Below are 22,038 nucleotides of genomic sequence, written 5' to 3'. Positions count from 1 at the left end.
AAAAGTATCCCGAAATTTCACTCTTTGTAGATAAAAGTTGCTCATTAGACTCATTAAACTTACATATTCTTTGATTACAAACATTAAAAACTAATTTAAAATGTGTTCAAATTGATTTTTCTGTGTTTGAATTTTTCCGGGCGCGAAAACAAACTGTATAATTCGTTTGTTTCGGTTGAGCAGAAATGTCGCGCGAGACGAGTAGCTCTGTTTGTAAAACTGAGCTACTTTTAGCCGCGCGAGACGTCGTTGCGCGGCTTTTTCGCTCTATGTCTATTTGAACTGGGAGATCCTAGAATGCGATTGATGACAGGTTTATTTTGATTCGGTAACAAAACGTAAAACCTAGAAGTTTATTAATGGCAGCATTTTCAATTTTCAGTCGCTTCCTTTTACGATCAAAACAGTTTGCATCCATACGAAGCTTCCACATGTCCTCCGCACGAGAAAGATCTGAAAAGGTTTTAGAAGAGTTGAAAGGAAAAAATCCGTACTTCGAAAAGTACGCTAGCAAAATCGCCGCGGTGCAGCAAAATTCACCAGAAGAATTCCTATCCCGGTTAGATAATGTGGATAAAGAAAAGAAAAAGCCTAAGTTTGGACTTTCTGAAGTGCAACGTGACTATTCGGAACTTCTCCAACCAAAAGCTCCACTCGGAACCGAAGCATCGCGAGACATTACGCATCGCAAACTGAGTGATGTTATGCGGCTGGAGTTGATTGAAGATAAGTCTGCAGACGACATCAAGCATTTATGGCTGGAATATCATAGAGATAAAGATGTCATAACGGCTGCAATACCAGTTGATCAATTCAACCAAATGATGGAATGTGCAAAGCAGTACCCAGTGTTTATACTTCCTATTCCTCGAAGCGAAGGGTACGAGTTCATAATGCTACAATTTGCAGCTAACACTATTCATTTCACGCCTTTGTTGAATTACCAGGTATGTTGGAATTTTTGACTAGGCTTAAAATTAGGAATGCCTTCTACTAATGAAATAATTGATTTCAGGTCCACAAAGAAAACGCCCCTGAATGTTTAAACATCACCATGTTTACAGAATGTTCTGATAAAGGAATCATACTGATGCGGGGAGAATATGATACCAAAGTAATCAATGCACAGGAAGCACAGTGTTTAGCAAATCAAGTCCAACTTTATTATTGTCAGAAGAATGTATCTAAATTGCATCTGCTTGAAACGTTTACTAGACATCCGGATAAGTTCAAACACATGGACATCATCGAGGAGTTGAACAATTTGAAAATTTAATTGTTTTTTCTTATGAAGGTACTTAATTGTTATCAGAACATAGCTTCCTGGGAGTCCTGTATTGTTGTTGCAGCCAATATATCTTGCGATAAGTATACCGGGGTGCCTGCAAAATTTTCGTTTGACTCAAGATAGTTAATCGTTTGAAAATGATTTGGAAAAGTATTGTTCATTATCGTTTCATTAGATGGAGTGCCAAAATCAAATCTTCGGTCGGTACTAATTCCATCGATGTTGAAATCTTCATCCTTAAGCAACCCATCCAGTTTTTCCGTCAAGAAATCGTCCCTGGCAATTAGATCTACAAGAAAGGTGGATTCATCGTACAAGCATCGTGGATGTTCATGGCGTGCGAATCTGATTGGGGAAGGTGGAGATGCAGTCTGCAAACGATAGATATAAGTAACAAATGACAAAACAAAGCAAGAAAATAACAAATTACTTACAAGCAGTAAATCGTCTTGGGTTGCATCTACGTGTGGAAGTTTTTGAGAACAAGTTTCCATGAAAAAAGGAAAATTGTTCGGAATATTTTGGTCGATAGCAGTTGAATCTGTTTCCAGCATAAGATCGTCCACGGTGACGCAAGTTTGATTATGCGTTGTTTTAGGAGGTACTACCGATATGGGACGACTATGAGCAATGATAGGAGGATATTTCTTCTTGTTAGTCAACTGGTGATTCTTGCTAACAATGGGTGTAACGTCAATTTTCTTTTTTCCAGGTGTTGTGGGATGAGGTTCTTTTTGCATTTCTAATTTGAACAACTGATGCAAGGGTGGGTTTGAGCCTGTTTTTCTCAGAAGCGTTTCCATATCATCTCGTAAGTTTAAAGCGCTTTGACAACCGTGCTCTTTAGCTATGATATTAAAATATTCTACGCAACTTTTTAAAAAAGTATCCCATATGGTAGATTTGAAGCAGGCACTTTTCTTTTGATTGGGCTGATTAGTCTGAAATTCGTCTGGATCAGATAATACCCCCGACACGCCGAAAGAAGTCAAACGATCGAAAGGTGTCGATGTTGCTGGTGGGATAAAGTTGTTCGTCACATTGCCTAGCGTCCTGTCAGCCATATCGAACGGCAGTTTCATTTGTTCTGTCCCGGAAAAAAAATTGCCAGGCAAATTCAGGTAATCATCCTTTCGAGAAGTTTTCTGAATTACAGCTCGTTGTTCGTGTTTGCTGCACTGCTGATCAATCCATCGCATTAATCCTGTTTTCGATCTGCGCGTTGGTTCTTGACGAATAAAGCCTCCACAATTTGTATTACGCTCAAAGCGCGCATAAACCGCACGGTCAAATATACCTCGTTGTTTGCAATTTTCAGAAATTTTGCTTTCGGCACGGGAGAAGTTCTTCCGCGTTTCAATTGAGCGATTTGCAATGGAATTAACAGTGTTACGGGCAAGAAAATCTTTAAACAACTGTTGCACATAAACACTGTGATCTTGTTTGGGATGCCTCCATGCACGACGCTTAGACATATTGGATTTATGTTCGAGCAAACCGCTTAACTTAGAGGGTACATCTGACAGTGAAAAGGATCAGTATAGATTTCGATGTAGTGTCGATAAATAAACGACAAATATTTTCGCAATCCCAGCAACATTTGAAATTAACAGGTGTACGTCAAATACGCTATAAGCCGGAGCTCTTGCACCAAAACAAGACATCGAACAAGAAAAATGTATGAGCGCTTCTACATACACCGACCGAGCAGCTAAGGCAGCGCTCTAGCAGCAATCGAACACGACATCGAACATGAAAAATATATGGGATTTGTCATGTTCGATTTGATAACCAACAAATCGAACATGTCAAATCCCATACATTTTTCATGTTCGATGTCTTGTTCGATTGCTGCTAGAGCGCCGGGTAAGACAATAACTGACCGTATTAATACACGATGCGCAATCTCAGATTGCGCATATATTCGTTTTATCAAAACATAAGTCATTTCGCGTAGCCAACCCTGAGCTATAAACGTCATTTCCATACATTTTCAGATTGCGCCAAGATTGCGCATAAATTTTCAAGATTATATGTCCAAGATATATAAAATTTTTTTGACAGATAAATATATCAAACCGACCCGTTTGACAGATAAATATATGCGCAATCTGAGATTGCGCATCGTCTATTGCTACGGTGACAGCAAAATGGGTATAACCAAGGACTGTGTAGGAACGAGGCCAAGTATTACCCGGCGCTCTAGCAGCAATCGAACAAGACATCGAACATGAAAAATGTATGGGATTTGACATGTTCGATTTGTTGTTTATTAAATCGAACATGTCAAATCCCATATATTTTTCATGTTCGATGTCGTGTTCGATTGCTGCTAGAGCGCTGCCGTAGTTGGTTTGGCCATCTTTTATGCCTTTTGACAGCAGAAAGCTCTGGAAAACTCATCAAACCCTAATACGGACGTCTCACGAAGCGTAAACTTTGGCGTAAACTGGATTTCAGCCATACAACCCTGAAATCTTTTGACAGGAAGTTTACGCTCTCCCATACAAATCAAGCGTAAACTTTTTGAGTTTACGCCTCGTGTGACGTCCGTATAAACTTTTTAAGCGAAAGGCCACGGGAGTGACAAAATGCTGACAAATTTTTCAAAATGTGAGCTTTTGTCACTTTTTTGAGCTTTTGTCAAAATTTTGTGACCTAGAGCAGCCAGGAAAAAAAGTTGACAAAAGTTGACAAAATTTGACGTTCGTGAAAAAGCGTAAATAAACAGCTATTTGGCGCAGTTGTGACCCATTGTTATGATAATAATGCTAAAATGCATGATTCTAATTGATTTATGTACCTAGTTAGTGCTTCTTAAACAAAATATCGATGATATTCAGATGTTGGAGCTTTTTGTCGCTCTTGTGTATGTTTTTGGTGCGGCCACGAGAAAAGCTCTTTTTTGCAGTTGACCAGCAATTTTTTCAACATTTTTTCAACTCCATGGCCACGCGCTATTTGAGTTTACGCCTCGTGCCACGTCCGTATAAAGGCCGGGCTACATTGATCGTACTCGCTAGTGTAATTTCTATTTTCACTAGCGCATCTGGCGCGCGACCAGCGCAAGCTAGATGTGTGTATAATTTATGTGTCAAAATTATTCATACAGTAGAACGTCGATTATCCGGGGACGGATTAACCGGCGGGCGGCTTAACCGTGCGCATAAATCTGACAGCTATTCATACGTACGGCGAAAGTTTGCAGCGATAGTCAATTGGGTAACCAGTTTCTTGTGCAGCTCTGTAGTGTCTAGAGGTATTTTCGAAATTCATTTTTGTTCATGAACAGTTGTTAAACCTACAGTTATTGATTAAAATAATATTCTACTAACGATTAATCGATTGATTCTAGGTGAATTAATCATAAAACTAGTGAATTTGATATGTTTTATATGCGTTTGACATTTCTTGGACCATTATCCGTGCAAATCGATTAACCGGCAATCGTCCGGTCCCGAGCTGCCCGGATAATCGACGCTCTACTGTACTTGGTGTCTCATCAAGCTTCACCCAGGCTACTTGTATGCTGTTTGAAATGTTGATAAACGTCCATAAATTGCAACAAAGTAGGCCGTTACCCATGCGCCACAGATTAAGCTTAAACGACTGGAAAATTGAATATCCATAGAAAAAAAATGAAAGCTCCACAGCTTCATTGGTTTGATGAATAGATGGCGTATTACAACTCATCATTATATTGCTATCCTTTTCTTGCAATGTGTTTCAACAAGTTTCATCTTATCATGACCTATATAGCCTTCTAACTTTCTGAGCAAAAATCTATATGAATGGTCGTGTGGTCAGATACGTGGGTATCAACACCAACGACCATTACTCAAATCTCACTTGCTTCAGTGCTGGTGATTTCCGTTGGAGTTTAGTATTTAAACAATCGTATCGCCGTTCTGGTTCTAGCGATGCATAACTTCAATGCGAAACCATACAACAGTACAGAGGAAATGAGAAAGCTCTCCTCCAAGCGATAAAACTCAACTGATTGGGGTATCCCACCAACAGAGCGCGCCACCAGCTTTTTCGCTATTTTTAGAATGCATGAGTCGTTTGCCGTCTGCTAAACGAAGTCTTTCTATATTCCGTTTAGGTAAAGAACTTGAGTCGTTTAGAAGCCGTTTAGTGGTCGTTTAGTGGATTTTTGGCACTTGGGTAATTGTTGTTGTTGGGCAAACCGTCATTCATGCAAAGCGCTGGGCAACATTTCTCGGCATCTTCCATTATCTATCCTTCATTGGGTAAAATTATAGCCTCCTCGACCCAAAACACTTTTTGACAGATAAATTATACCAGCATCTAGCTTCAACCCGCCGCCGCTAGATGGCGTACGCGTTCACAAAAATTACACTACGGAGTATGATCAATGTAGCCCGGCCTTAAAACCAGTATTATGAAAAGAGGCATCAATACATTTGGTGAAACATTCAATAACCAATTAACAAATTGCTTTTAATGATCAAATCAATTTATCATTTTTATCACAATTACAACTTGAATCGAAAAAGGCTCTTAGATGTCAAACTGCCTGTAACGAACTTTGTCTACTTGTCAAATCTTTATTGACTAGTTAATTTGGCCCGGTTACAGGTAATCCGTGGTAAAATAATTGGAATGAAGTTTTGATGTGTTTTTTTTTTAATATTTTGGTCACGGTTCTTCAGTTGATCATTACATTACCTACATTTTCATGTTATACAAAGCATGTTTATAATTTAAAAAATCGAAGGATATTTATCTTTTTAATCATATTTCACTACTTTTGGCCAAACATTGTTTCATATCATGAATTTGACTGTCAAAAGTGCGAATAACTGAGCGTATACAGACACCAAGTGCTACAAATCCACTAAACGACCACTAAACGGCTTCTAAACGACTCGTTGTGTTCGATTGGTGCCATAGCGCAGCCTAAGTTGGCAACCCGAGTATTTACAGCAATTATCCGCAGTACGCGATACTCGATATACGCGAATTCGCAGTACGCGATTCCTCTAAATTTGACAGCTCCATGTGTTTTTTTGCAAATATTTTCATTCGTTGAAATATTTTATGCTCTTTTTTAATTTCCTTAATGTTCTTAATACATTTTGCATTAAATTTGTGCAAGAGATACCTGTTTTACAAAAAAAAAACTTTAATGCAAAACTCTGTGGCGATATATTTCAACCCTCGAACCAGCAGTGTAAACTATTTTTCCATAAGAATCCGCTATACGCGAAAACTCGAGATACGCTATTGCGCTCGGTCCCGTACGATAGCGTATATCGGATAATAACTGTATTCAACTTTAAACTACAATAACTTTTGATTCATTGTTTTTATTGACCTGAAATTTTCCTGAAATTAGCCCCCAACTTTTTTTTTATATATTTAATGCTTAAATTGTAATTTTCAACAGCCAGGAAGTATTTTATTTTAATTTATTTTAGGTTGGGAATACACGAACCGAGATCGTCGCGGTACCGCGAAATTCGCGCATTCCCAAGTGCAACAAATCCACTAAACGACCACTAAACAGGTTCTAAACGACTCAAACTTTCAACCTAAACGGAATATAGAATGACTTCGTTTAGCAGACGGCAAACGACTCATGCATTCTAAAAATAGCAAAAAGCTGGTGGCGCCATCTCTTGATGGGATACCCAATCAGTGGAGTTTCCTCGCTTTCTCATTCCCTCTGTACTGTTGTATTGTTTCGCATTGAAGTTATGCATCGCTAGAACTAGAACGGCGATACGATTGTTTAAATACTAATCTCCAATGTACACTACCAGCACTGAAGCTAGTGAGATTTGAAAAACGGTCGTTGGTGATGAGGACAAGCAGTGTTGTATATGTTGTAATACGCCATGTATTGAGCAAATTGCATGCTATGCAGCTTTCGTTTCTGTTTTCTATGGACATTTGATTTTCCAGTCGTTTAAGCTTAATCTGTGACGCTTGGGATGTATATGTAATGTAAACTTCATCGCCGCAATGTTTGATGACGGCTTTTTTTAGCGGCACAACAGCTCGCGAGCATTTGCCACACGCGAGAAAGAGATGGAATGAGAACGGACAACGGCTGACAGCGATTGGCCAGCGCGCTCAGGCGAGGGATAGGAAGAAGAACAGCGGAAGGGTAGCTCGACGAGCTGCTTGACAAATTTGCTGTAGGAAGGAAAAAGAAGGCATGAGAAAATGCGCGAAAGGCAATGATTTCTTCCGTCGCTTTGCACAGGGCATCGAAGCTCCTAAGCATCGAATTTTATAATGCTCTTCTACAAACTCACATTAAATTTGAGGCAAATTCGGCAATTATTTTTATTATTACTTTTCTCGATGAAACTCAGAAGCTGTCTCAATCGGTGTAATATTTAACAAACCCATGATTGTTTTATTAATTGCAAATAATTATACAGTATACGCTCGGTTATCCGCACGCTCGATAATCCACACCTCGATAGTCCGCACTTTTGACAGTCAAATTCATTCGAAGAAACAGTTTTCGGACAAAAATAATGATATTTTATTAAAAACATAAATACCTTTCTATTTTTTTTTTAAATATAAGCTTTCTTTGCAAAACACGAAAATGTATGATACATAATAGTTAACTCATAGAACCAGAGAAAAGTAAGAAGTTTTTGAAGAAACACGTGAATACGTCATTTTATAATTCGCACTCATTCAAGTGCGGATTACCGAGCGTGAACTGTATTCTACAATTGTTCATGTTTTGCAGTGCATCTTAACGATAATACGGCTAAGGTTTTACAGCATTTAAACTTTTTCAATAGTTACTAAAAACTTGATGAGCCCATATCTCACATAGTACCTTCCTAAAAGAAATACTTATAGTTTTAATTTGTTTTTCTTTAAAAAAAAACGAGGCAATTTGCCGTTTGACAATTTTGAATCTTCAATCCTTAATGTATTTTTTAATAGACATTATGATACAAATAAAAATACAATGATTGAAATGATTTTTTTCTTTAAAATGCATTTTTGAATGAGCATTTTATTTGCAGTTACAAAATACAAACAAATAAAAAATGTCCCTAAACTAAAAAAAAGCTGTGAAAAATTATAAATGGATAAAAGGAATGGAATTGCGTTTTAATTATAGTTCTTCCTTTCTTTAGTATAATTGCAAAAAGAAGGTAGTAGCTCCATCACGATACGAAGGATCGTCAACAATTTTTGCGCGGCACAAGGGACATGTTTGTTCTCGATCAAACCATGTGCCAACACACAATTCGCAGAAGATGTGATTACATTCGAGCAATACAGGCGAATTGAAGTTATCATGGCAAATGGAGCACTGTCCGCCACACGCTTGCAGTTGTTCCTTTGTTGGAACAGTTCCGTAACTCTGTAAAGAAAAACAATAATTCAATTATATTTCCAGTTGATGTAATAAAATTATGTACAAAAATCCGGACCTACTCGAAATAACAAAAAACCTAATGAAGAAGTGATTAATTAACTCCGCTGCAATGTTGCTTTTCATTCGTTGCCTGCAGCGTTTGGCCTTAAAGGCCTTATTATACGGAGGAAAATACTGTCATTCGATTTTGGAATCTATCCTTCAAACAGGGTTTAACAGATAGATGCCAGTCGGAAAATCAGAATTCAGCATGCTCATTTCAACGAATGATTCTTTAGAATAAAGCCAAGAAAATCAATAAATTAAATAATAAATGTGAAAAGTGACAGAACTATTCTCTTGCCTTATTCACGTACGAGAGGCATTTTTGTGCCAACGTCTTAGTTTGAAAGATAAATGCCAATCAAGAAATGACAGTATTTTCCTCCGTCTAATAAGGCCATAAGGCCCGTGGCAGCGCTCATCCGATGCGATTTTATTGGAGGAGATTTATATGGGATTTGACAGATAACGTCGGACGTGCGATTTCGTCGTACGACGGAATCAAAAAAAAAATTGATTCCGTCGGATTGTCGCATCTGATTTTATCTGTCAAGGCGAATATTCCATAAGCTGCATAAGCGATTTGGTACCCTAATTTACACCTGTTTCCATCTACGTTCGAATCTCGTGCCGTTTGCATCGAATCGCAAACCGCCTGCTTCGAATCGCATGCCACTACGATCGAATGCGTGCACCCATGGTTGAATAGCGTGCCAGTACGGTTGAATCGCGTTCCACTATGGTCGAATCATATGCCACTACGATCGAATCGTGTGCCGCTACCATTGGATTTCTGAAAGCAAGAGCATAGTAAACTGTTTGTTTACGTTTGAAAGCTGTTTCTTGCTTCACCGACGGCATTTCGTTTTTAAAATACTAATAAAAGGGAATTATTCCCTGATTATAGGTAAACCCGACGAATGTTGGTTGAAACTATGGATTTTACCATCAACAACGAACACCGAATATTAGTTGAACTTAAGGATTTTACCATCAACAAGGGACCACGATATTCGTCGATAACAAGGATTTTACGTGTAATCAGTGAATAACTGCCTTTTATTAGTACTATTTTACAAACGAAATGCCGTCGGCGAAGAAAGATATAGCTTGCAAACGTAAACAAACAGTTTACTATGCTCTTGCTTTCAGAAATCCAATGGTAGCGGCACACGATTCGATCGTAGTGGCATATGATTCGACCATAGTGGAACGCGATTCAACCGTACTGGCACGCTATTCAACCATGGGTGCACGCATTCGATCGTAGTGGCATGCGATTCGAAGCAGGCGGTTTGCGATTCGATGCAAACGGCACGAGATTCAAACGTAGATGGAAACAGGTGTATCTTAATTTATTTATCTTTATCAGGGTGGCCTAAGGTCTTTGGGAGAAAACAGGTCGATGCAAAGCCCGTTGCTAGGTTGCCATTTTCAGCTCGTTTTTGACAGTTTCATGAAAAAGTGTTTAAAAAAAAACATTTAAAAAACAAACGAATTTTATATAAAGAATATTGTAATGCTTCAATATCCTGCGGCCAAACACTCATGGAGACATATGAAGAAGTAATTTTAGTCCACTTATATATTTTTTTAGTAAATGTATTTAGCGTAACTGTACCAGTTTTCGGCAGAGTAGCTAAAAACGTGAAATTCTGCACAAATGTGGTAAAAAATTTCACAAAACACAATTTTGTAGTGAAAGTGTAATTATTTGATATTCACATAGCCACGAAGTTTCACACCATTTCATTACGTATTTTTCAAAATATCAAATAAATTGTGCTTTTTTTCGGCAGCTTTGCTGTCAGCTAATGGTTCGGCAGGTTTTGTGATTAAGAGAATCAGAACCGTAAAACAGTGAAAAAGTGGTGTATGTTAAAGATTTTATGCTTATTTAATTTATTCAAACTTGTTCGGAATTTTAAAATAACGATAAACAAGGTATTTTTCACTTTCAATGCTGCCGAAAATAGGTACACAGTAAATGTTCATTTTTGACAGCTCGATGTTGTGGGCTCCTGCCGAAACTCGGAACAATAACACACCTTGGATTTGGCTGAATATTTCTTTAAAAATTGATCAGAACACTACAATGCGTATATCGACACATAATATGTCCTTTCTTGTACCAAATATCACCAATTTTACGACAAACAATGCACTAACTTAAGAGAAAAATAAATATTTGTAAGCCAATTCGCACCGTACGCTATAACCATCAAACTGTCAATGGCTGCTGTGTTTAAACGACGCATCAAAATGGCTGTCAAAACGGGCCAAAATAAGCAACATAAAATTATTAATTAAAGTGCTTTTTAACATCAATATTAGGAAAGTAAGAGTGTAAAATTGCTTTAAACATTTTTTGTACATATTTACATAGATAATAACATTTTCTGATTCGTATTCGCGCTGCCGAAAATAGGAACACAACCTGCCGAAAATTGGAACAAACTGCCGAAAATAGGAGCAAAAGCAATGTTTGCATTTTTACGAATATTTATGAAAAAGGGCTTTGAACCGGCAAATAAAAAATAGTGTAACATATTATGATAGTTTATCAACCAGAATAACATCACGTTCATGAAAAATAATATAAAATGTTTATTTGTGAGCAGTTTTTGTGAAACTGCTGCACTAGCGTGCCGAAAACTGGTACAGTTATCCTAGTTTCGAAAAATATAGCGACAAAATGATGGTTCTTCTCTGGAAAACTTACTTTCACATTTTAATAAATTTTTATAATGTATTGTTTTGGTTTGCAAAGCTTTAAGCAATTCTCAAAATATTCTTGCGGGCCACATTCAAAATCGACGCGGGCCGCATGCGGTCTTAAGCAAGTGTGCTTAGTCCCCTTCTTCGCCATCAAGCAGCTTAAGAGCAATAAGTCTACTGGCAGCGATGGACTGGCGGCCGAGCTCTTCAAGATGGGACCGGAGAGGCTTACCGTCGAAATCAGCTGATCGTGAAAGTATGGGTGCAGGAGGAACTACCGGAGGAGTGGAAGTTGTGTGTTATTCACCCAGTATACAAAAAGGACGACAGACTGGATTGTTCGAATGTTCGAGCCATCACAGTCCTTAATGCCACCTACAAGATCCTGTCCAAGATCGTGTTCTGCAGACTTGAGCCCGTTGCTACAAATTTTATCAGCAGCTACCAAGCTGGGTTTGTTGGAGGCAAATCCACCCCCGATAAAATTTTCACTCTACGGCAGATCCTCCAGAGGGGCCGAGAGCGCCAGATCCCTACGCACCACCTGTTCATCGACTTCAAGGCGGCCTACGACACCATAGACCGGAATGAGCTATGGAACATCATGCAACGGTACCACTTCCCTGGGAAGTTGATCCGGCTTTTAGAGACCACCATCATACTTGACGTCGGAATCGTTCGAATCTCACAGGGGTCTGAGGCAAGGAGACGAACTTTCCTGCCTGCTCTTCATCGCCCTGCAAGATGTCATTCGAAGCGCGGGGCTAGACAACGACATCCGTGGCACGATCCTCTACCGGTCTTTCCAATTTCTTGATTTCGCGGATGACATCATCCGCAGGACAACAGCGAAGGTGTGTGAGGCGTACACCCGACTCAAACGTGAAGCAGCAAGAATTGGATTGAGAATCAATGCGACGAAGACGAAGTACCTGCTTGCCGCAGACTCAGACCACCTGGGAAGCAGTGTATTAGTTGACGACGATAATCTCAAGGTAATAAAGGAGTTCTGTTATATCGGGACGGTCGTTACTTCGGACAACGACATCAGCAGCGAAATCCGGAGGCGCATTGTGCAGGAGAATCGTGCATACTATGGGCTTCATCGACTGCTGAGATCCAGAAGACTTCTAGCCCGCATGAAATGTGAGATATATCGAATATTGGGCCTAATCGCGAACGAAAGTCGATATAATTTATACGATCGGATAATATGCTCCATTCCGCCGGTGGAATTTGTTTTCCACTGGTGGATAATTTTCTCCACTAGTGAATAACTCTTTCCGATTCGAGTAGCCATTGGTTTTTTGCCTATCTGCCCAAGATCTATTAAGGAGAACAGGTCGATGCAAAGCCCGTTGCTAGGTTGCCATTTTCAGCTCGCTTTTGACAGTTTCATAAAAAAGTGTTCACAAAAAAACGGTGTATAGTTAACGAGGAAAAGTGGACGAATTTACTATTAAGAAGATTCTATTGGTTAAATTTCTTGCGGTCAATCATTTCTGGAGAATAAAGGAGAAGTAATTGCAGTCTACTATGTATTCAGATAACCTCATTGTTTGCCATTCCGTGACCACGAATCACTACCTTTTGCAACGGTCCTACTGGAAGAACGAAAAGCTTAACAGGCATAAAACAGCACTTTACATTTTCCAACTGGGTAACAGAAGTCATATTTACTTTCATTTAAACACTGAGAGTTAAATGAAACATCGAATCGGCACACACAAGTACAATATGCATACGGTCTTCTGCTTATAACCCGGCGACGAATGATAAAGGGGATGCTTGGATTGTATGGATTGTATCAGCCATGTAATATTCTAATTGGATTCTAATTATTATAATATTCTAACAGAAAATAAGTGCAAAATGCAGAACAAAACTCTTATTCACTCCATAGCAACGTCCATCGCTAAACATAAACAATGTTCAATTTAACTGTCAAAATTTTCCCATGGCTTTATGTCAATTTACTCTAAACGCATCCTGTTCTCTTTCAAAGACTTTGTATCTGCCAATGGTGCCCTTTCCGTTTTAAGTTCGTAGGCCGAAATTTCAGCAGCCAGTCAGTTGTTTGCTTTGTATAGCAGTTTTCAAGCAGCTATCTAAGTGGGTATAATAAACAGGTGGTCTTATCCCAAGGTGTATGAATTTAGAAGGCTGATTATTATCGCTTCTTCTTCTGAATGAAGATTTTAAGAGTGTTTTTGAAGGAATCCAAGCATGCATGATTGATTCTTTCATCATAGTAGTCATATAAATGTTCAATAAAGGTTTAGTTCGCTTTCATCACTAGAAGAGAATAGTCCACATTTACTGCGTTACAACAGTTTTGAGTATTCGTCAAGCCTCCAGAAAGCTTGTTTGAACAAAAGTTTTCACCCATTCTGTCAAAAATTGATATTCAAATTTTGTTATAAAAAACATGCTATGAGACCACCTGGAGTACATACTCTTTGATACTAGATTCCATCACATGATCTCTTTAATGCACCCTCCGTCGACACCAGAAGTGGCCTTAGGCAGTATCAACTGTAGGTCTTTTCAAAAAATCCCGGTACAGTGTAAAAAGGGTGGTTGCCTGAACAAGTTGAGATGAAACAAAATCGTATTAACTGGGGGACGAGGTTTGAATCTTTTCTGAACTTGCTGCCTTCGCTGACCCTTGATCCTAAAGTACCATCAACCTCAGCCAAAATGGGTCTGCGAACGTCTATTTAAAAAAAAAAAACTCGTACAAAAAGATATAGAAGCTACGCGGTACAATTGTGCCGTGCAATAAGGAGTGTCCGAAATCGCTCACGATCTCTCGCCCTCGCCAGTCCATTATCCTAGCCTCCAAGTCATCTGGTCACTGTTATTTAAACCTACCTCTCCGCAATGGCGGATTTAATGGTAAGCGGACCGAGTGGCCGCGGGGGGGGGGGGGGGGGGCGTGAATGGTAATTCCAGCATATATGGCGTGTAACAGTAGTCTCATCGCGGGCCTCCTTGAACGATAGAGGCTTCTTCGACGAAGGGACTCATAGACTATAGGGGGCCCATATATGAGGGATCCCGACTAACCCCCCTCCCCTCAGCAAAATCCCAGACAAAACATGAAAGTGTGTTTGATCCTAAGCCAAGTGAAGAAACCACACCCTCCTCCCTCGTTCAACACCTACAGAGGGTCCCCACTCCGTGTACCACTTAGGGCCTTAGGGTCAACACCCTAAATCTGCCACTGTCCCTAACAACACGTTACGGACTGGGTGGTCCGTTTCCATGCGTATAGCACGGCCTGAGGTCGCCGTACATCTCGTATAACTCGTCATTATATCGGCTTCTCTATTGTGCTTCCACACATACGGGACCAAGATGATTTCGTCAGATTTGATAAAAATAAAATAACTGTGTTAAAACTGTAATCTATGAAAGTAGAGAAGCTATTCAAGTGTACATACTGGTTTAAACGAATGAACAACAACAAAATATTGAGTGACGCGTTTGCCACGAGGCGTGGCACTTAGTGATGTATGAGTCAATCCGAACATTCCCGGGCTGTAGCCATTCATAAGCTAAGCAGAGTTTTGGGAGATAGTTCGGAAGGTACAAGTAGGCACAACACCTTCGATAGGTGCAAGAAAACGCCAACGATTCCGACCGGAACTCGTCGCTCCAACGGGTAGGAGTTACTTATACCTTCTTGCACTTAGTGTTCCTACACGCCTTCTCAATCTCGTAGCATCCACGTGTCAGAAACGATTCTAACGAGCCGTCATCTTCTAACGTGCCTGATTAAGTCAACTGAACGTGCCGTCATAAGGTTGGATAAAAGAGAAGGGTTAGAAGAAAGGAATTTTTTATGTTGGTTTATCATTTCTTAGCTTTGACTATAAAGACTAAAAACCTATTACAAATCTATAAAATTTCGTGATTTTATTCTTTAAAAAAAGTTAAATTTATATTTTCTAAACAAGAATATTTAACTTACTCGAGAGATAAAACATCTCAAATAACTCAAACAGCGATAAAACATCCTTTTTTGTTTGCTGTTAATCATGGTTTTTCATATTATTTAGTTTTCCACTGTTATATCAACTGGTGCACAGTGGATTCAGTGGATATGGCTATCCGACTGAAATGCTTTTTTTTATATGATGTTTTCAACTGCATATCCCACTGCTCGACTTTTTAACCACGTTGCTATGGCGGCAAACACCATTCCACTCCACTGCCAAACCGATAGATTAGCGAAGATTCTGATTGAGAAAACACAATTGGATAACATTCGAATTTTGCTAACCGATCGACTAAATTATCCACTCCGTTATCAACTTTCGTTCCCGATCAGGCCCATAGTTGGCATTCGGTGGGGCAGGCAATTTAAACGGGAAACAACGAAAGCAATACACGTATTCCGCGATATACACTATACTCTTCTTCTTCTTCTTCTTCTTCTTTAAGACGTCTTACTCGATATATGCGATACATATTCTAAATTTGACTATTCTTTGAGCAAATTGTACTGATTTAACACATCAATTGTCAAATGCAACATAAATTCCATTTTGGCTGAATTTCAAACCCATTTTAAAAGGGTGCATTTCCAAACGTTGATTACTCAGTGAATAAAACGAGTTATGGGTCAAACGACACTTCATTTTAAAGCGTAAGTCTTCTTCTTTCCGTTTTTGTGCATAACATGTGTCAAAAAAAATGTGTAAAATAATGTAGAAAACATGGGAAAACCTGCACCTCGATAGAGCTGTCAAAATTCAACTTAGGCGGGATGAAATTAACATTGGAAGTACGCACTAGGAGTCAAAGTAAATTTTCTGCTCGACAAAGTATGCAGCACACATTGCAAAATGACTTGTAAAACCCTGTATCATTGTTTTATCTCCCTACTCCTTTCCCAACGCGACGAATGAATTGAACTGGAAAACAAAAACAGCGTCGAGTCTCACTTGCGCAAATCACGGAATGAGTTAAAGAAAAACTAGAAGAAGAAAGGTATAGCGTCGTACCGCGACGTTCATTCTAACAAAGCGATTTCTATGCTCATCAGCAAGGTATCCAACATGTGAACAGTTTCCAGTTAAATAAAACAGGAAGCAATGCAATTACCATGAAATTATTTGTTCTGTAATGTTTTACTTTTTAAATTTTCATTAATTATTACTGTGGCGACCACCTAAAGTCGGGCACCTCATATTTTCACTTATTTTCTGACTTTGCGGCATCCTGGACAGTTCTCTAGAACACTTAACGGATTTTATTTACCCATCAGAGGGATGTCTCACCAAAAAATCTGACAAACATCTTTTAAAATCTCGGAACACTATGCATAAATGTGATAAAAGGTATGAAATTTATACGGTCCAATGAAAGTCGGGCAGTCTTCATTTCATAGCAAAATGACCACGTAGTATGCCAATATTTACCAATATGTTTCAGAACCATTTGATATCAGTTATTAAAGGTCCATCGACCAGTTTGGATGATCATCTGTGTTTTAAATAACCTAGGCCATGCGCTAAACGGTACGGATTAAGCAATTTAAATATCAGAATAATTTTGAAGAGGGTATTATTGTTTTCGTAATTTTAAAGAAATAAAATTATTTATTTCTTTAAAATAAATCTCTGTAATGGGATGGGATCCGAAGCCCTCCGAGGGATAACATAGGCTCTCCCATCCAACTCCTATTCCGACACGTCCTCGTCGTGCAGAGTGGTAACATGTGCCTCCATATATCCTAGCTTGGGTACACGGGCTAGATCCAACCCCTTGGGCGGATGGTGGCATATGGCGAACCAGGAGGGGGGTGGGTATCCCGGGAAACTGGGTGCCTGAACGTCGGGGGGGCAACCCGACGCAAAATAAAACGGCCACGTGGGCGCAGGGCCAGTCACCCAGTCTCACGTAACAACTGACTACAGAAAGCATCAGAAGGATACGAAACGGACTTAACGATACCGACCCAACGCAATGCCCCCGGTAGCAGGCCAAGACCGCAAAGCGGTTGTAGCGCCGGATAAGTAAGTAAGTAAGTAAAATTATTTAAAATTATCAGAAATGAAATTATAGAGAAATTTTTTTCTCATTTTTGCTACATAATTAACACAGGTTAAATACGAGAAAAAATATTAAAGAAATATTTGAACACAACCATGTGGGGAACTCCTCAAAAACATCCGTTTTTGCGGGTGCTTGAATAAAAAAATAATTATTCATGTTTGTAACATCAAGACATATATTTACTATATTATAAGTATATATTCTTATAAGTATATTATAAGAATATAATCAATTGATAAGAACGAAAAAAAGATGATAGAGGGCCACGTCAAAGCTATTGGTTGTATTTCGAAGGGCTTTGCCATAGTACGGAAGTCACTTTTTGTTCAAAGGTAAAGCCAAACTGTCAAAGAATTCTTGGTATTGTGTTTTTAAGTTAGAGTTTATTAAGAATGTATACATACACATAAAAAAATCTATCAATTTTGATGCAAAAAATGTCGCGCAGCCTGATAAAATCCAGAAGGAATATTCATGCTTGAAACCGTTTAATTAATTAGAGTATCTAGAAAGTTATAGAGATGCATAAGCGCTGATGGCAGGAAGTCTTAATCATTATCATGCTAAATATAGATATAATTTAGGTTTTAACATGTTCAAACATGCTCAGTAACCAAGCCAGGAACAAAAATGTTCAACCAATTCGAAGCAGTAATTATTCTATCTAAATAATGCACAAGGGCATTGAGGAAATTTGAACTTTAAAGGCAGGTAAGGCAGTAAATTTCCACTGCTTCTTCATTTCTGATACTTATAACAGTTTAAGTAACTTTAAAATTATGAAAAACAATAAATCTCTTCAAAACTACTATACTACAATTATTTGAGCCTTCCATAAACGTTATTTGGCTGGTACAGACCCTAAAGCGCTTGGCCTAGGTTATTTAAAACACAGATGACCACCCAAACTAGTCGATGGACCTTTAATAATTAATATCAAATGAGTTAAGAACCATATTGGTCAATTTTGACATCCTACGTGGTGATTTTGCTATGAAATGAAGACTGTCCGACTTTCAGTGGACCGCATAAATTTCATACCTTTTACGCATAGTGTTCCGAGATTTTAAAATAAATCGGTAGGATTTTTTGCAGGGACATAATTGAAGAGTAGCCTATAGAACTGTCCAGGGTGCTGCAAAGTCAGATAATAGGTGAAAATAAGAGGTGTCAGATTTTAGGTGTCCGCCACTGTACGTGCAAGTTTATTCGTTTTAACATTGATCAAAGCAAATCAATTTTAGAAAACCAACTGTTACAATTGTTTATCTATGTTTACCTAAAGGCGTTAAATACTAATCGTTAACTGTTTTTACGATGGTTTAACAGAAATGGATAACAAATGAATGCGGGGCAACTACAAAAAAAAAAAAAATTAGCGATTGTTCATTGCCATTACTGCAATACCTTATTGTTCGCCTGCAAGCGTAGTTAATGTTTCTTATTGTTGTGTAACGTGGTCCGTATTTTTTTAATGCATGACATATTTCATATTTCATAGTCATAACAATACTTACAGTTTTTTGTAGTAGCTTTACAAATGATCGGCGACAGAACTTGACCCTATCAAGCAGATCCGTCGATTTAGCAACTATATATACTGCAGATAAAATAACGCCGACCATCTTTTCCGAACCAGAGTAGGATTCAAACAGAAAAATCAACCATGGTTGAATGGGGGCTGCGGCACGATACAATTGGGAGAGCGATTCTATCATTAGGTAGACCTTGCCCTAAAGTCACGATTTAAACAATATATTAGCTTTTAGAAGTTAATATGTGCTTTTATATGGTACTTACCCTACTTTTGTAGTCTACCACTCGAGGCGGCATAAGCGTAACAATAATTTTGATTACAATGGTGATCAGCTTCAGTATTAAATCTGTTATACAAACAGCAAACAACAGTCCTTTAAGCGATTCAGGTTGCAGATTATCAGACATGAAAAGTATCACCAGACAGATACTTTTCCATTCAATCACAAATCCAAATATGAGTAATGCTAAAATTATAATTATCAGCTCACGCAGCAACACCATAACACGTCGTTGCTTTTGTTTCGATATTTCTTGTCGGACTACCCAATTTGCGTGGTAGAACGTCATCAATAACAACAGAAAGTGCATTATCCCATCTAAATGATCGTAGCATAATTTAGCCAACAAAATCAGAAGTAATGGCATATACCGTGCTAATGTTTCTATTAAGGCGCGAGTTTCTGGCAACTGATTAAGCGCTTCATGAACGGTGGCTTCCTCATTCTGGTGATTCGAACTGATGCTGTTACTACGCGTAGCACCACCAGCACCAATGGTAGGTGCATTTCCTGCCGTCGGTGTCAGTACAGCACCATTTGTGCCATCACTACCCATAGATGGAATACCCTCACCACCACCAATAGATATGGAAGACTGTGAAGCCATCGACACTGATGCTGCGGATAGTCCAGCAGCGGATTGCTGGTGATGCAAGGCCAAAGGTTGATGATTGTTAAAGTGGTGATGATGGTGACTGTAGTTAAAATTTGGCATTAGTGGTGAACGTCCACCAATCAAAGAGCCCGATGGTGGAGCATTTTCATCGCCGGATTGAATCCATAAGAATGGTCTAATACTTGTATTAGCTGTGGAAGATGAGTTTGACAAAGGGTACAGCTCATTGTGAGAAGAACGCGAAGAACCTCCACCAATCGTCCCGGTTCCGTCGTCGACATCAATTACAACATCACTAGTAGCGATGTTAGAATTTCCATTTCCGATCGAACCAATAGAGTTACTCATCATCGGAGGTGTACTTGTTCCTGTACCGTGAGACCGCTCCGAATTGAGAAAGAGTCCTGTACGCTCACCGGAAAATAAACTACCCGGATGTCTTGCCTGCTGCAGAAGGGCCATAAAATCGTTCAGCATAACGTTACTAAAGTTGGAACCTCTTCGTGAAGTCGTTCCATGATTGTTAGACCGTCCACGTTCAACAGACATAAGCCTGCTAAACATACGTCCATTACTCAATGAGTTGCGAAAGCCACTTGGTCCTCCGCCACTACCCGAACCTGCTCCAATTGACATTGATGTACTATCTAATGATCCAACAGATGTCTGACGCTCGACGACGGGGGTGCGGATCTGTGACGCAGGTAACGGAGAACCAGTTGGTGGAACAGTACCGCCAGATGGTGGCTGCTGGGTGCAATTTCCAGTACTGGTTTCGTCAACAATACTTGAAATGTCGTTTGAAATTATAGTAGGCGGGGACGATGATTCTACTGATGATAGTGAGTTGGATGCTACGACATTAGTATCTTCCGCTGACGGTACAGAATCATCCACAGGTCGGTTCGAGTTTTCCAGCTGATTATTGGTCTGATGTGTGGTGTTTACTTCTAGGATAGCCTTTTCGGACATTTTACACTATAACTGGGACGTGGGTTCACACACCACCTCCGCTTTAAGTTTTGTTCTTATCCTTCTGTTTTGCTGTTAGAACAAGCAGCTGTTTCCAAGTTTATCAACAATCGTCTCTCGAAAAAAATCTTCATACAATGATGCGCTAACCCGGGATGTACTTAAGTTGCGGGCAATTATCTGTCGACCGTCACAGACTTAATCATTTTACTTCCTACATCCTAAAAATGATATAAGATTTGATCTAGTTAAAAATCGTCATTACCAAGTCGGAAATTAATACGAACGGGTTGAAACACCATTTGACAATAGCGTATTAGACAGGATTTCACTACGATATCGATGATTCTAGTAACATTGATGACTCATCCTACCGTGAACAATATGAGTGCTGGTTTTGGTTAACACAGTAATAATTTCAACTACCATCTTACGAACAGCAAAACAATCCGTAAAACAAGTTCCACATACGATATCAGAACCTAGCGATGTTATTTTTGTACTGAAAAGAAAGTTTTCGATTTTTGTACAGTTTTTCTTCTTCTGCTTGTGTTTCTGTTTTTATGTGTCACTTTCGAAATGTTTACATGCGTAGCTTCGATTCTCAAATTTCGTCACATACTGCCGATTTGATAATCGTAATGAGATACAGTTGTCCTTTTCCGTGTCCTCCCTTATGGCTATCATAACGGTATTCATATTAATCTGTTTTGGGGTTCGCCAAGGTCAACTAGGCAAGTGAAGTACAATACATAAGTGTACAAATGAAATTCAAATTACAGTATGTTCAAATTGGGCACTGTCTGTTGCAAAACAAAACATATACAGTATGTTCCTGAGTTACGCGGTTCTCGATTTAAGCGGCGCTTTGGCACCAATCGAACGGGACAAACAAACACGACTCTGTTCGATAGGTGCTCTGTCAGCTGTTCGATGTCTTATAGACCCGTCATGATGTACTGCATATTTTCATCTTGAAAATGGAGTATTTTCATAGTTTAAATAGATATCCATCTACAGAAGGAAGATTCAACAAATAATTTCCTAGTAATTCACATCAATAATAGTATAAAAATCATTCAAATTTAATATTAAAAAATGTAAACAAACGTCCGTGCCCAAACACATACAGTGC

At 39.0% G+C, this 22,038-nt stretch overlaps 3 protein-coding genes and 1 long non-coding RNA gene across 5 annotated transcripts; 2 read left to right on the top strand and 2 right to left on the bottom strand.

The window, feature by feature from the left end:
- Positions 1-302: 302 nt before the first annotated feature.
- LOC120950865 (ATP synthase mitochondrial F1 complex assembly factor 1) lies at positions 303-1,406 on the top strand. The gene is made up of 2 exons (XM_040369239.2): positions 303-947; positions 1,016-1,406. The coding sequence occupies exons 1-2, from the start codon at positions 360-362 to the stop codon at positions 1,274-1,276; spliced, it is 849 nt and encodes a 282-aa protein (XP_040225173.2). The 5' UTR covers positions 303-359; the 3' UTR covers positions 1,277-1,406.
- On the bottom strand, positions 1,141-3,014 carry LOC125906925 (uncharacterized). Its single transcript, XM_049608017.1, has one exon. It carries the CDS (start codon positions 2,761-2,763, stop codon positions 1,309-1,311), a length of 1,455 nt encoding a protein of 484 aa, XP_049463974.1. The 5' UTR covers positions 2,764-3,014; the 3' UTR covers positions 1,141-1,308.
- A 4,639-nt stretch (positions 3,015-7,653) lies between these two features.
- On the bottom strand, positions 7,654-21,491 carry LOC120949086 (E3 ubiquitin-protein ligase RNFT1). 2 transcript variants are annotated; one of them, XM_040366080.2, is made up of 4 exons: positions 21,191-21,487; positions 19,299-21,124; positions 19,016-19,231; positions 7,654-8,657 (listed from the first exon to the last, which is right to left on the bottom strand). In XM_040366080.2, the coding sequence occupies exons 2-4, from the start codon at positions 20,901-20,903 to the stop codon at positions 8,424-8,426; spliced, it is 2,055 nt and encodes a 684-aa protein (XP_040222014.2). In that variant the 5' UTR covers positions 20,904-21,124; positions 21,191-21,487; the 3' UTR covers positions 7,654-8,423. The 2 variants fall into 2 exon arrangements, with proteins under 2 accessions (XP_040222014.2, XP_049463973.1); XM_049608016.1 differs by lacking the exon at positions 7,654-8,657 and adding an exon at positions 17,925-18,633 and having other exon boundaries at positions 21,191-21,491.
- On the top strand, positions 8,665-15,764 carry LOC125906937 (uncharacterized). The gene is made up of 2 exons (XR_007452265.1): positions 8,665-9,751; positions 9,867-15,764. It is a non-coding gene; the product is annotated as an uncharacterized LOC125906937 (long non-coding RNA).
- Positions 21,492-22,038: the final 547 nt, after the last annotated feature.

The sequence above is a fragment of the Anopheles coluzzii genome, chromosome 2 (assembly GCF_943734685.1).
Source record: "Anopheles coluzzii chromosome 2, AcolN3, whole genome shotgun sequence".
NCBI lineage: Eukaryota > Metazoa > Arthropoda > Insecta > Diptera > Culicidae > Anopheles > Anopheles coluzzii.
This window is presented reverse-complemented; position numbering and strand designations above follow the sequence as displayed.

What these genes read in the sequence shown, in the direction of transcription:
- LOC120950865 (XM_040369239.2), top strand. Translation starts at nt 360, where the DNA reads ATGGCAGCATTTTCAATTTTCAGTCGCTTCCTTTTACGATCAAAACAG. An exon ending in CGCCTTTGTTGAATTACCAG is followed by an intron (nt 948 to 1,015) that starts GTATGTTGGAAT and finishes AATTGATTTCAG; the next exon opens with GTCCACAAAGAAAACGCCCC.
- LOC125906925 (XM_049608017.1), bottom strand. Translation starts at nt 2,763, where the DNA reads ATGTCTAAGCGTCGTGCATGGAGGCATCCCAAACAAGATCACAGTGTT.
- LOC120949086 (XM_040366080.2), bottom strand. Translation starts at nt 20,903, where the DNA reads ATGTCCGAAAAGGCTATCCTAGAAGTAAACACCACACATCAGACCAAT. An exon ending in TGGTAGACTACAAAAGTAGG is followed by an intron (nt 19,232 to 19,298) that starts GTAAGTACCATA and finishes TCGTGACTTTAG; the next exon opens with GGCAAGGTCTACCTAATGAT. An exon ending in TAAAGCTACTACAAAAAACT is followed by an intron (nt 8,658 to 19,015) that starts GTAAGTATTGTT and finishes TTTTCTTTACAG; the next exon opens with AGTTACGGAACTGTTCCAAC.